This window comes from Artemia franciscana, chromosome 7 (genome assembly GCF_032884065.1).
Source record: "Artemia franciscana chromosome 7, ASM3288406v1, whole genome shotgun sequence".
NCBI classification, from domain to species: Eukaryota; Metazoa; Arthropoda; class Branchiopoda; order Anostraca; family Artemiidae; genus Artemia; species Artemia franciscana.
In genome coordinates, this window is record NC_088869.1 from 49,002,792 (window position 1) to 49,015,251 (window position 12,460).

General features: G+C 36.3%; 1 protein-coding gene across 2 annotated transcripts in view; it reads left to right on the forward strand.

Annotated features, from left to right (window-relative positions):
* The window catches only part of LOC136029404 (uncharacterized), a 91,604-nt gene that overhangs the window by 13,377 nt on the left and 65,767 nt on the right, over nt 1-12,460 (forward strand). For both annotated transcript variants that reach the window (XM_065707768.1, XM_065707769.1), the window contains exons 3-4: nt 3,166-3,447; nt 7,042-7,119. In XM_065707768.1, coding sequence (XP_065563840.1) covers nt 3,166-3,447; nt 7,042-7,119 — 360 coding nt within the window. The remainder of the gene's footprint in view (nt 1-3,165; nt 3,448-7,041; nt 7,120-12,460) is intronic.

Genomic DNA, 12,460 nt, shown 5'->3' on the forward strand with positions numbered 1-12,460 from the left:
AAAGCGAGGTATTGACGAGGGAGCGAACCCCCTCATATACATAATAAAAATATAAGAATATAGAAGTTCGTTAAGTAAGTTAATTTGTAAGTTATGTATGTTTATTACTAATAAAAACGTTCGTAAATAAAACTAAAAGTTCTAGTGGCCTTTTTAAGTAACAAAAAATCGGAGGTCAACTAGGCCCTCTTTCCCGTCCCTTTTTTCTCAAAATCGTCCCATTTTGGGACTTTTGAAGGCCATTTAGCCAAAAAAGGCAAAATTAATATGCAATTTTTTTTTTTAATTATTCATATCCGGTGAGCCAAAATCAAAACCTGCATTAATTCAAAAACGTCCAGGAATTAGATAAACAACAAGTTTTTTTAACTGAAAGTAAGGTAAAGGTAAAGGATACGGCATTAGACTTTACAGTCCTTACCGGCGGTGCTGATCTCCGTTTCTTAGCCCTTCAGCCAGGAAGTGCAATGGGGGGTTGAAGGCCAGCCAACCTGTGCTTTCGCACACCCTTCCTGTTTACCTTCCCCGGATTTCTCCAGGTACCCATTTGGAGCTGGGTCAACTCTGGCTAAGCTTACAGAGTCTCGCCACTGACCCCCGTCCCTAACTGAAGAATTGGGTGCACTGGGACTCGAACCCGCGTCCTCTCAGACAAGGGATCCCGAATCCAGCGCACCAACCCACTCGGCCAGGACTGAAAGTAAGGAGCGACATTAAAACTTAAAACAAACATAAATTATTCCGTGTATAAACAAGGCTATCCCCTCCTCAACGTCCCGCTCTTTACGCTAAAGTTTGACTCTTTCTCACAACCGTACTTTTTAAAATAATAAAAAACTTTAGCGTAAAGAGCGGGGCATTAAGGAGGGGATAGCCCCTTTCATATACGGAATAATTTCTGTTCGTTTTACGTTTTAATGTCGCTCCTTACTTCCAGTTAATAAAACTTGTTTTTTTTTTCTTAATTGCGTGTAAGAAATAAATACACGCCTATGTCTTCTTGGAAAGAAATTTGGTGGCTCTTTAACCATAATCTTTTGAAGCGTTTTCTGGATTTATTTACGGAATTATCATTTTAAAAAGACCGATAATTAAAATAGACTATTTGAAAATTATTAATAATCGAATCGTTTATATTTCAAGTTGAAATTACCAACAACGTACTTCAACAAAATGTGGGACTACAAGGTACTCCTACATGGTTCCAATGTTGACCGGTTTTGCAATACTAGAAGATAGGCAAAGTAATTAATAATACTACAGGCTTAATTAAAAAGAAAAAGCAACGATGTATATGGTTTTCTGTGAGATCAAACAAAAAAATTTTGCAAGTATTCCCAAAAATAAAACTACAAGTCAGATTATCCCACCCCCTCTGCACCCAAAAAAAAACTATCGAAAAATTACAGCCGCATCCCACTGCTGTAAGACTAAACAGGGTCATCAAGACAACTTCTGAAAATTTTACACCCTTTTAATCAAACTCGCTGACTGAATGCATATTGACATATAGGCTAATCTCCTGGCTTCAGGCTTCAAATATCCGGTGTCTAATGTCATATGACCATTTAGATAATTGAAGATTATGGATTTAATCTGGTTGGAGTTAAGACCATGTACCAATTGAATACAGTGTGTAGATGATTCATTTCATCTTGATGAAACGAGGTGGCTAAACGGCCAACTTATTGCCCTTTGTTTTTTACATATTGTCCAGCAGGCACCCTTCTTCGTGGGTACTTGGGATTATGTAGTTTGTTCTTGCTAATGCTAAGGCACTTCTGATGGCTTTATTGAAGTCGTGACGGCCAATCGCAGGGCATAAAATCTTGTTATTTTTTTTTTTTACAAACGGTAGTGGGAGCTTGTGTAGTGCTTCAAAGATGTTTCGAGGATAATGCACAGAGCGGCTATAACGTTGTCTTTTTATGCTTGATAAAACTGTTGAATATTAGTTCTGTTCCAAGCAATATTCAACCAGCCAAAACTACAAAACTATCAAGAAAACCCATAAAAATGTTTTTCTCTGGTTATAAAGTAGAAGTGTTGTTTTTTCACGGCTCAGCAAAAAGCCAACAGAAGCAGTATTCTAAACTAACTCTTAATAGGTTCAACGTGATCTCGTGGACATAATTACACATTCTTCTTGGGGGGGGGGGTGACTCACGTCGTAAAACATTCTTATATTCACATTTAATGGTTTTTCAAGATGGTCAATATATCTTCTGCGAAAAGCAGATTTTTTGAGAAGGAGATGTTACCCTTCTTGCTGTCTACTACGGTTACGCCTACTCTTAAAGCTCCCGTTTGTAAAAAAAAAAAAAACTAAACGAGTTCTTTGAAAAATATGATTATTTAAATGATAAGTATTAATAAAAGCAAAGAAGAAAAAACAAATGGCTTAGTAATTACGATTATTTTGAAGCCTTTAGTGTGCTTTATTTGAGTATATATATGCTCCACGAGTTAATGTACAGGGCCCGCAGATTAAATTCAGTAGGTATCTACATACCAGTTGGGCCTAGGTCAGTGGGCGAACCTGGGCAATTGTTAAGTACAGTCCTGATAGCTGAAATAAGATTTTTATTAGGCAAATGAGGGAATAGTTTGGTATAGCTCGTAGAACACTTATTAGTTACTTGCTTTTGTTATAACAAATAAATTTAATTTTTAAGAACCTTTGATTATACTTTATTTTTTCAAATGTATATTACTTATATTCCTAGTTACCATAGGAATTTTGAACCTATTTACTTTTTTTTGTAACGCTTTTGACTTCATTTATATTTTTTTATTGTGTTTTTACCCTGGTACTTGTGTATTATACCATCAACAGTTCAGTTAACACTGTGTAAAACTCGAGAACAACCCGGTTTTATCTGTCTGTATTAAGAAATAATTAGCTTACGCTCAGTGGAAAACAAGTGGCGGGTGACAGAATACATTGGAATTATATAATGTGTGCTATATATTTGCACATTATGGGGGCTGGGTTACCTTCTCCTCCACGTAATGTGCAAATATATAGCCCGAATTTGTTTCCAACGAACTGTATTTTCATCATGTTTGGTATGTTTCATTAGGATTAACCTAATTTCACTTCGTGTTGGTCGTATAATTCATAAGTGCCTTTACCCTTCTCCCTTTAACGTGCTTTATTTGTAGCGGCTCCTGAGGAGATCCCATGCATGCATGATGGCAAATTGTACGACGTCGGAAAATCATTTTTAACCGGAAATTGTACCCAAGATTGCCAATGCCAACCTAATGGCTCCTTTATCTGTAAGCCGTTTAACTGCCCCTCGGGATTTTTTAGGGCTGGACTCAACCAGGATAACCTTTGTTTCGAAAAAGTGGAATCCAGCGCTCCGGATTGTTGTGTGAGGATTGTTTGCGAATCATCTCCCCTCGAGGAAGAAATTGTCTATTATGACGAAGAACCAAATGGTATGTTTGTTCCGCTTCAGTAAGATATTTCATAGTTAAACAATGATCAACTCTTTGAGGTAATTTTATGGTTGATGACTAACTGCAAGTCAACAAAGAGAAAGCATTCGTGGGATTTTGACTAAGTTTCTAAATGGTTTCAAATGAAGTAAAATTATGAAATTTGGATTTGCATTTAACGCTTCCCTGTTAATTATTCAGTACATTTCATATAATTCATAAGAAAGAATAAAAGCGTTAACACGTACAAATTGAACACTATGTAAGGTCGTATGTAAAAGTTCGTAAGCAAGAATTTAAAGGAAATTGGAACTTCTTGGGAAGGTGTGAAGAGGGAAGCTTTTAACAGATTGGGATGGGTAGGAGCGCGCGTAGATGTGTTTGCCACATGCGGCTTGGTGCAACAGTGAGTCGTTAGTAGTAGTAGTACGCAAGCCCCTGAAAGAACTGTTGCCGCAGCTTAAATTGTCGTCTTCTAAATAATCTATATAATAAGTGGTCATTCACCACTAGAAAGAAGTAGCTGCCACAGTCGAAGGGTAGCCCAGTATAAAAATAGCCTACATCAGGTGGCGTTTCCCAAGGATAATGCAAAATTTCTCAAACGTGACACTAAGAGACGTACCATGGCGGAACTCTGCCACGTGTGGTGGAACAAGTAGCACTACCTTTATACAAGGTGGTAGAATGGATGGCCTCTTTGCGGAAGCAAGCTGAAGCAAAAAGAACTTAAGGGAGTTGCTTAAGGATCAAGTTAAATGAAAGAAATGAGAAAATTTTGGAATCCGTAAATGAAAGAAGGAAATACAAACTAGCTGAAAAGGACCTCCCCAGTTCATTGTCATTAGAGTCAAACTGTAAAACAAATTCGATGTAAAAATAGAACAAATAGTTTTAGCGTAAAGGATAAAAATGAAAATAACTTGTGGTATAAAAGTGAGGCTTAAAATCCCAGAACGTTAAAAATAGAATCAAAGAAAAAAAGTTCATTTAATTCAAGGACACATCCTTTTATGCGTAAGCCGTATCATTGAATCCAAGTTTAGTTTTTCACAGGGAAATGTTATTATCACCAACACTTTTTTACGGCGCGCTTGCTTCTTTCCAGGTTTAAATTCGTGAACTTCAGTAGTCTCAAATGCATACAAATGCACTTACATATAGCTTGGAGGCTGCCTATTTCAGGAAGGATTCCAAAATTTGGTGGGCCCCATATTTGGAAAACAAAGGACTTGAATTAAAGATTTAGGAAGTCATCTATGGTGATTTCCAAATTTTATACTTCCAAATTATATATGCCCATTAGTTTGGTGCGACCTGAAGGAGACACATTGCTATTTCCCCTGCAAAAAGGGACTTTCCTTATACCTCCATATAGGGGACTAATTTTTTAAATCCGACACTATTTTTAAGGGATTTCATGTTTTTTTCAAAATTCCTATGAATTGTTTTGGTAATAAACGGTTCCTATTAAGATTAGCCGAAATAACAGTTGCTATTCCTAAATCAACCTTAAATCGTGATCTTTCTTCATTTGAGAGTTTTTTTGTTCAAAACGTGTTTTAAATTCCCATTTTATGCCCATTAGTTTGGTGCGATCAAACCTGAAGGAGACACATTGCTATTTCCCCAACAAAAAAGGGACTTTCCTTATACCTCCATATAGGGGACTGTAATTTTTCTAATCCGACACTATTTTTAAGGGATTTCATGTTTTTTTTTCAAAATTCCTATGAATTGTTTTGGTAATAAACTGTTCCTATTAAGATTAGCCGAAATGACAGTTGCTATTCCTAAATCAACCTTAAATCGTGATTTTTCTTCATTTGAGAGTTTTTTTGTTCAAAACGTGTTTTAAATTCCCATTTTATGCCCATTAGTTTGGTGCGATCAAACCTGAAGGAAACACATTGTTATTTCCCCTGCAAAAAAGGGACTTTCCTTATACCTCCATATAGGGGACTGTAATTTTTCTAATCCGACACTATTTTTAAGGGATTTCATGTTTTTTTTTCAAAATTCCTAAACGTGTTTTAAATTCCCATTTTATGCCCATTAGTTTGGTGCGATCAAACCTGAAGGAGACAGATCGCTATTTCCATAGATCGCAAAAAAGGGATTTTCCTTATATCTCCACATAGGGGACTGTAATTTTTCTACATTGAGTTTTCAGCTATGCTGATTCCAATAGTGCAGTTTTCATGTCAATCCGACACCATTTTTAAGGGATTTCATGTTTTTTTCAAAATTCCTATGAAATTTTTTTCGCAATTAACTGTTCCTATTAAGATTAGCCGAAATGACAGTTATCATTCCTAAATCAACCTTAAATAGTGATTTTTCTTCATTCGAGAGTTTTTTTTCAAAATGTGTTTTAAATTTTCAGTTGCTAAGGGATTAGAGTTTGTTCTTTATTGGTTATATCTGACGATTCAACCAAGATATTTTCGGAGAAATTTTTTTAGAGCAAAAAACAAATAAAATAATAGCAACCTACAGAGTATCCGATTTATGGCCTAAATTTGGAAATTTTATGAGTCTTAGGACAGTAAAACGTGATTATTCTTAAAGTATCCTTGGATCGTTGGATCAACACACAAATTTTTCTTACGATAAATGTATTTTTTTTAAATCAATGACAACTGACTTAAGAGTTCAAATGAATCAAATAAATATTCTTTTTGATTTTGTGATAAATTGTATATATGAAGGAACGGCTAGAAAAAATGTTTTTGGACTTCTTCTATCTTACTCATAAACAATGACGAACCAAATGATAAATACTAAAGATTGCCCCTAACATTTGTAGTAGAAACACCTTTTAATTCTTTCGTTGTAATTTTCTAATCCCAGCATAGCGTAAATTGAAATTATATATGACATGCATTTTCCTCACACTTGCTTTAGTACGTGTACTATTATAAGGTACTGTTGTGTTTACACCGCACTTCGGAGCTAACTTCAAAGCTAATTTCTAGTTTACTTGATATTCAGGCTAACAAGTTTAACACTGATTTCGGCAAATAAGTTAGTAATTATTTATGATAACCACAAGGTAAAAAAATGTCATATTTTATCCTTACGTTTTTCGTGACGAGAAAATAAAACCGGGATAAGAAAATAAAAGTTCGAAGAACCATCTTTTCCATTGGTATAGAATAACATGTTTAACATTAAAATATCAGAAGATCCTCTCATATTCACTCATTAACCCCTCCCCCAACATTCAACTAAGCAAAACAAACCAGGCAGAATTACAATCCAAGCACAATGTAATCCCACATTTAACCACCGCAAAACGTAGCTTGTAGAAAATACAACCATGGATATTCAACCCAGCAAAAATTTAACGTACACTGATTTCGATTCTTACCCCTTGTTTAGGGATGGGGCCTTTAGACCTGGATCTTCACTAAATCCCTAAGATTTCCAAGACATTCCCTGTAATTCTACAAACCCCCAAACATAAACTTCGTTTATGTTTGGGAGTTAAAATCGAAGTTATCACATCGATAAAAATTATCGATGTGCATCGTTTATAAATGACCAATGATTCTACTTTCTTTAAGTGATTCTAATTACGTTTCATTCCAGGGGATTTTTTGCCTTCAGATGCTAATGGTGCTATATTTGATGAATCTACTGACGCAATCAAGTTTCCAGCTGATCAAGGTAAGTCCCTACCTCCCCTCAAAATAAGAATTTTTCCAGGTTAGTGGCTGTATTTGAAGAGCAATACGGGATAGAGGGCATAAGATTAAAAAAAAATTAACTGAACCATATGGAGATGAAGTAAAATTCTAAGGAAAGTGTTAACAATTCAAAGAAAGATGGAGCAAAAGGCTCCATCTTTCCCTTCCTCTGCTAGTGAAACTGGACATCATAGAGAGCTGTTTAAGGGATTATTTAGAAGAAAACTGCTACATCTACTCGCTAGCAAAACATAATATTTAAAGTAAAATAAACTTTTGGCAAAAAAAACTTTCCTCTCGTATACTAGATGATGAATATCGTCGTGGCCCTATCAAACCGTTCTTGGTAAGTAACTGTAAGCAGGGGCGTCATTTGGGTGAGGGAGGCTCTCCTCCTTCTTGCCTCCCTAATAAAGGTTCTATAGATTATCCCCTGTCTGTAAGCAAGAAGGTACACGGCTCAGTAGTAACCAAAACTCTAAAAAACAGAACTTTAATATCAACAGATCAAACATTTTGTAGTAACGAACTGTAAGTAAGAAGCGACCCGGCTCAGTAGCAACCGAAACTAACAAATGGGATTTTGATAGATATATCAATAGATATAACAAAGATTTGGCTTTTTCTGCTGATATCAAATATATAAGTTTCATTAAGTTTAGTCTTACCCATTCAAATCTACGAGCCTTAAAAATTTCGCCTGATTTTCGAAAAAAAGGGAAACAGCCCCGCAAATTCAAGGAATCTTGATGAAAACCACAACATCAAATTCAGCGTACCCGAGAACCATACTGTAGAAAATTCAAGCTCCTATCTGCGAAAATGTGGAATTTTGTATTTTCTGCCTGAGGAAAGATCATGGATGCCTGTTTATTTCGTTGTTTGTTTTTTTTCCCAGGGGTGATGTATCGACCCAGTGGTCCTAGAACGTTGTGAGAGGTCTCATTTGAGTGGAAATTAAAAGTTCTAGTGTTTTAAGTAACCAAAAATATTGGAGGGCAACTAGGCCCTGTCCCCCACACATTTTTTCCCAAAATCGTCCGACCAAATTTTGAGATAGCCATTTTGTTCATCATAGTTGAAAGGCCCAATTACTCTGCCTTTGGATATAACATGATCCCCCTCCTGAGCTCTAGGGGAAGGGTCTTTAAATTATAAAATTTTTCCCATTGTTTACGCATAGTATTTATTATTGGGAAGTATATATACATTTTCGGATGGGGGGACGAATTTTCTGCTTGGGGTTTTTCCATGGGGTTTCATGGGGAGCGAAATTTCCAGGGGGTGAACTTGTCAGGGAAAATTATGCACTTGGGGAATTTGTCAGAATTTCTATAAAAATTATTTTTATGTGTCTTGATTTCTCTTTTCCGTCTCAATTTTACGCGCGGAGTTATTAAGGGTAATTATCCTAAAAGTAAATTTTCTCCGTGATTGAATTGTCTAGAGAATTTGCCATTGGAGTGGAGGATTTCTCCGTGGAGGTCGAGCCATATTTCCTGGCGTTACTTGGAAAAAGATAAGAAATTAAATATAAAAAATAAGTTTTTTCAACTTAAAGTAAGGAGCAACATTAAAACTAAAAACGAAAAAATATTATTACATATATGAAGGGGATTTTCCCCTCCTCAACACTCGCTCTTTACGCTAAAGTTTGAAATTTGTCCGAATTCTTTAAGAAGGACTCCTGAAACACAAGGGTCGTTTGATTAGAACAATAAGAAGTTTTTTTTTTTTAGGAGTACTAAAAAACTTTAGCGTAAAGAATGAGGTCTTGGGGAGGGGGCAATCCTCTTCATATTCGCAATAACTTCTATTCGGTTTAAGTTTCAATGTTGATCCTTACTTTCAGTTGAAAGAACTTGTTTTTTTTTATATTTAATATATAAAAAGAATGGATTTCTTGCGCTGATTCCAAACATATAAGATTAATTATGCTTAGTGTTACCCATTAAAGGCTACGAGCCCGCAAAACTTTGCCTGATTTTCGAAAAAAGGCAGTAAAACTCTCTAAAAATCAAAGAATCTCAATTAAAATCACACCATCGGATTTAGCATATCAGAAAACCCTACTTTACAAGTTTCAAGCTCCTATCTGCTAAAATATGGCATTTTGTATGTTTTAACAGAAGAAATTTCACGGACGTGTTTTTTTTCCAAGGGTGATCGTATCGAGTCCATGGTCCTAGAACATCGGGAGAGAGCTCATTTGAATGGAAATTAAAATTTTTAGAGTACTTTTAAGCGACAAAAAATATTAGAGGGCAACTAGCTCCATCCCACCCTCGCATCTTCCCCCCCCCCCCCAAAAAAAAAATCGTTCGGTCAAAATTCTGAGATAGCGTTTTTGTTTAACATAATTGAAAAGTCCCAAAACTATACCTTTGGAGATAACTTGACCCCCCTAGATCTTGGGGATAGGTTGCTAAGGCATAAAATTTGCCCATTGTTTGCGTACAGTAGGTAGTTCTTGGAAAGCATACGGACATTTTTGTGGGGTGGGGATTTTGTTTTGGGTGGGTTTCCATGGGTATGATTTTCCATTTGGAGGGAAGTTTGTGGGGATGAACCATCCGTGGGAAATTTTTAAACTGGGGGGTTTTGTTAGAATTCCTATGCAAAATTCCTTTCATTTGTCTTAATTTCTCTTTGCCTACTCAGTTTTGAATGTGGAGTTGTTCCAGGGAGAATGGTCCAGAGGGAATTTTCAGCGTGTTTGGATTTCTGGGAAATAATTTCCATGGAAGGGTGGATTTCTGAAGTGATTGGAAAACGAATAGAACTTAAAATGTTTTTCAAATAAAAATTTGCTAAGGATGAATCTTCTACAAGAAATTTTACGGAGAGGGGGATTTTAAGTGAGCTAGATTTACCGGCATTATTTGGAAAAACGATCAGAAATTGAATACAAAAAAATAATTTTTTTCAGCAGAAAGCAATGAGCAGCATTAAGACTAAAAAAGAACATAAATTATTCCGTATATGAAAAAGTTGCACCCCTGCTCACTGCCCTGCTCTGTACGCTATAAGTGTGAGTATTAGTTCCATTTTTTCAATGGTGATTCCCGAAACACAAGGGCGTTTGATTATTATAGGAAGCTTTTCTAAACGTGCTAAAAATTTTTGCGTGAAGAGCAAAGCATTGTGAATGGGGCAACCCTTTCATATAGGAAGATGTCCAGGTGTGCAAAGGTCGACATCAATAAATTTGAAAGTTTGCCCATGTGATTTATGTATTGCCATCGCAAACGCCGGCAAAAGTCGAAAGTGATACCGCTGTAGATACTGAAAACGAAACAACCACTACTACTACTTCTATTAATAACTCACCGCAGCACTAAACCGCCTGAGGCCAACACAGCTACGCACGCTCCTCCTCCGACCCAATCTATTCAAGGCCTCTCTTTACACCCTCCCAGAAAGTTGCCATTTCCTTAAAATCTTTATTAATGACATCTTCCCTCCCCAGATGAGGACGACCTTTTTTCCGTTTAGCCCCAGACGGTTGGCCAAAAAGGATAATCTTTGGCAATCTGTCATCCTTCATCCGCAAAACGCGGCCTAACCATCTCAACCTTTCTTTCGTTATAGCCCTAGAAAGCGGGATTGAACCACATTTTTCCTACAACCTACTGTTTGAAATACGGTCAGTTAGCCGGGTACCCAGAACAATCCGTAGGCAATTTCTCTGGAAAACATCTAGTAAATGTTAATCCGCTTTCCGGAGCACCCATGCTTTAGAGCCATATTTGACCACTGTCATCACTGTACCTTCCAATATTTTAGTTTTGGTTTACAGACCTATCTTCCTATTCTGCCAAACTTTTTTTTTTACTTTGAAAAAGCACCCTGAGCCTTGGCTATTCTACTTTTAACATCTACACTGCTCCCACCGGCTTTACTAATAATACTACCAAGGTAAGTGAAGCTGCCCACTTGATCAATATTGTCGTTACCCAAGGTCACCTCTTCAACTTCACTTATTGATAGTCAATCTTCAGTCTTCTCTTTCGACTCAGTCTTCTTAACATAAATTTTGCAACCTATTCTTACACCCTGAACTCGTAAAACCTCTAAAAAGTCATTCATTTTGCTCACTCTTTCATCTAATAGGCTTGAATCGTCAGCATAATCTAAGTCCAGGAGAGTTTTTCCTCCCTATTTGATTCCGTGATCTCCAATTGCCTTTCCTGTGCTCCTTAAGATAAAGTCCATCCAAATGATCCATACAAAGGGGGATTGAACACAGCCCTACTTAAATCCTGATTTAATACAAAATCAGCTGCTAACCTCATTTTCTACCAAAAACTCTTCTATCAACAGAATCGAACGCTTGCTCGTAATCTATAAAACTGAGGACCAAAGGTGTTTGACAACGAAGGCACTTTTCAATTATTAACCTAAGAGTGAAAACTTGGTCGACACATCCTTTACCTTTTCTAAAACCGCACTCTTCTTCTCTTAAAACTTTGTCTACAGCATCTCTCCGTCTAAAAAGTATCATATTACTAAGTAATTTGCTACCTACAGAAACCAGACTAATGCCTCGATAATTACGACACTCACTCTTGTCACCTTTCTTATACGGTGGTTTAATTAAAGTTTTCCTAAATCATTAGGTACTTCCCGTTTTTCAAAAATCATATTCATAATCTTCAGTAGCTTATTTCTAGCCTCAGAGCCACCATATTTAAGAAAGTCATTTATCACAGTATCAGTATCTGGATCTTAATTATTTTTTAATCCTTTTAGTACTGTCGCTAATTCTTCCTCACAAAACAAATCTTCCTTCACATCCAAGGTATCACAAACTTTTTCATTTTCATCTATATCTTTTCCTGCAGCTGTATCTCGGTTTAGCACATTTTCAAAATGTTCCGCCCATCTCACTTTAACTATTTCCTTATCAGTAGTTGTGGCCCCATTCCTATCTTTAACTGGGACTAGTCCGGATTGACTACTCCCTCTCAATGTATTAACATGCCAGTATAATATTTTACTATTATGCCGTCTAGCTGCATCTTCCAGACCATTCCTGAGGAAAAATGATATAATTCTCAGTCTTGAAATGTTTATAAATGGGACGTCATTCACATAATTTGTTTACATAATTAAAGCTCTAAACGAATTTTCTCAACCTCGTGACCTATCTAGATTCTTTTTCAGGCCAGAAAATCACAGGTGCGATTATTTAAAATGGAGCCGTTAAGAAAAAAAATTGCATACATATGACACATACATACACCACCATAAATTTTACCTTAACCAAAAACACCTCTTTACACAAAAAGACCCATCTTGTCTTCTGAATTATAATTGTG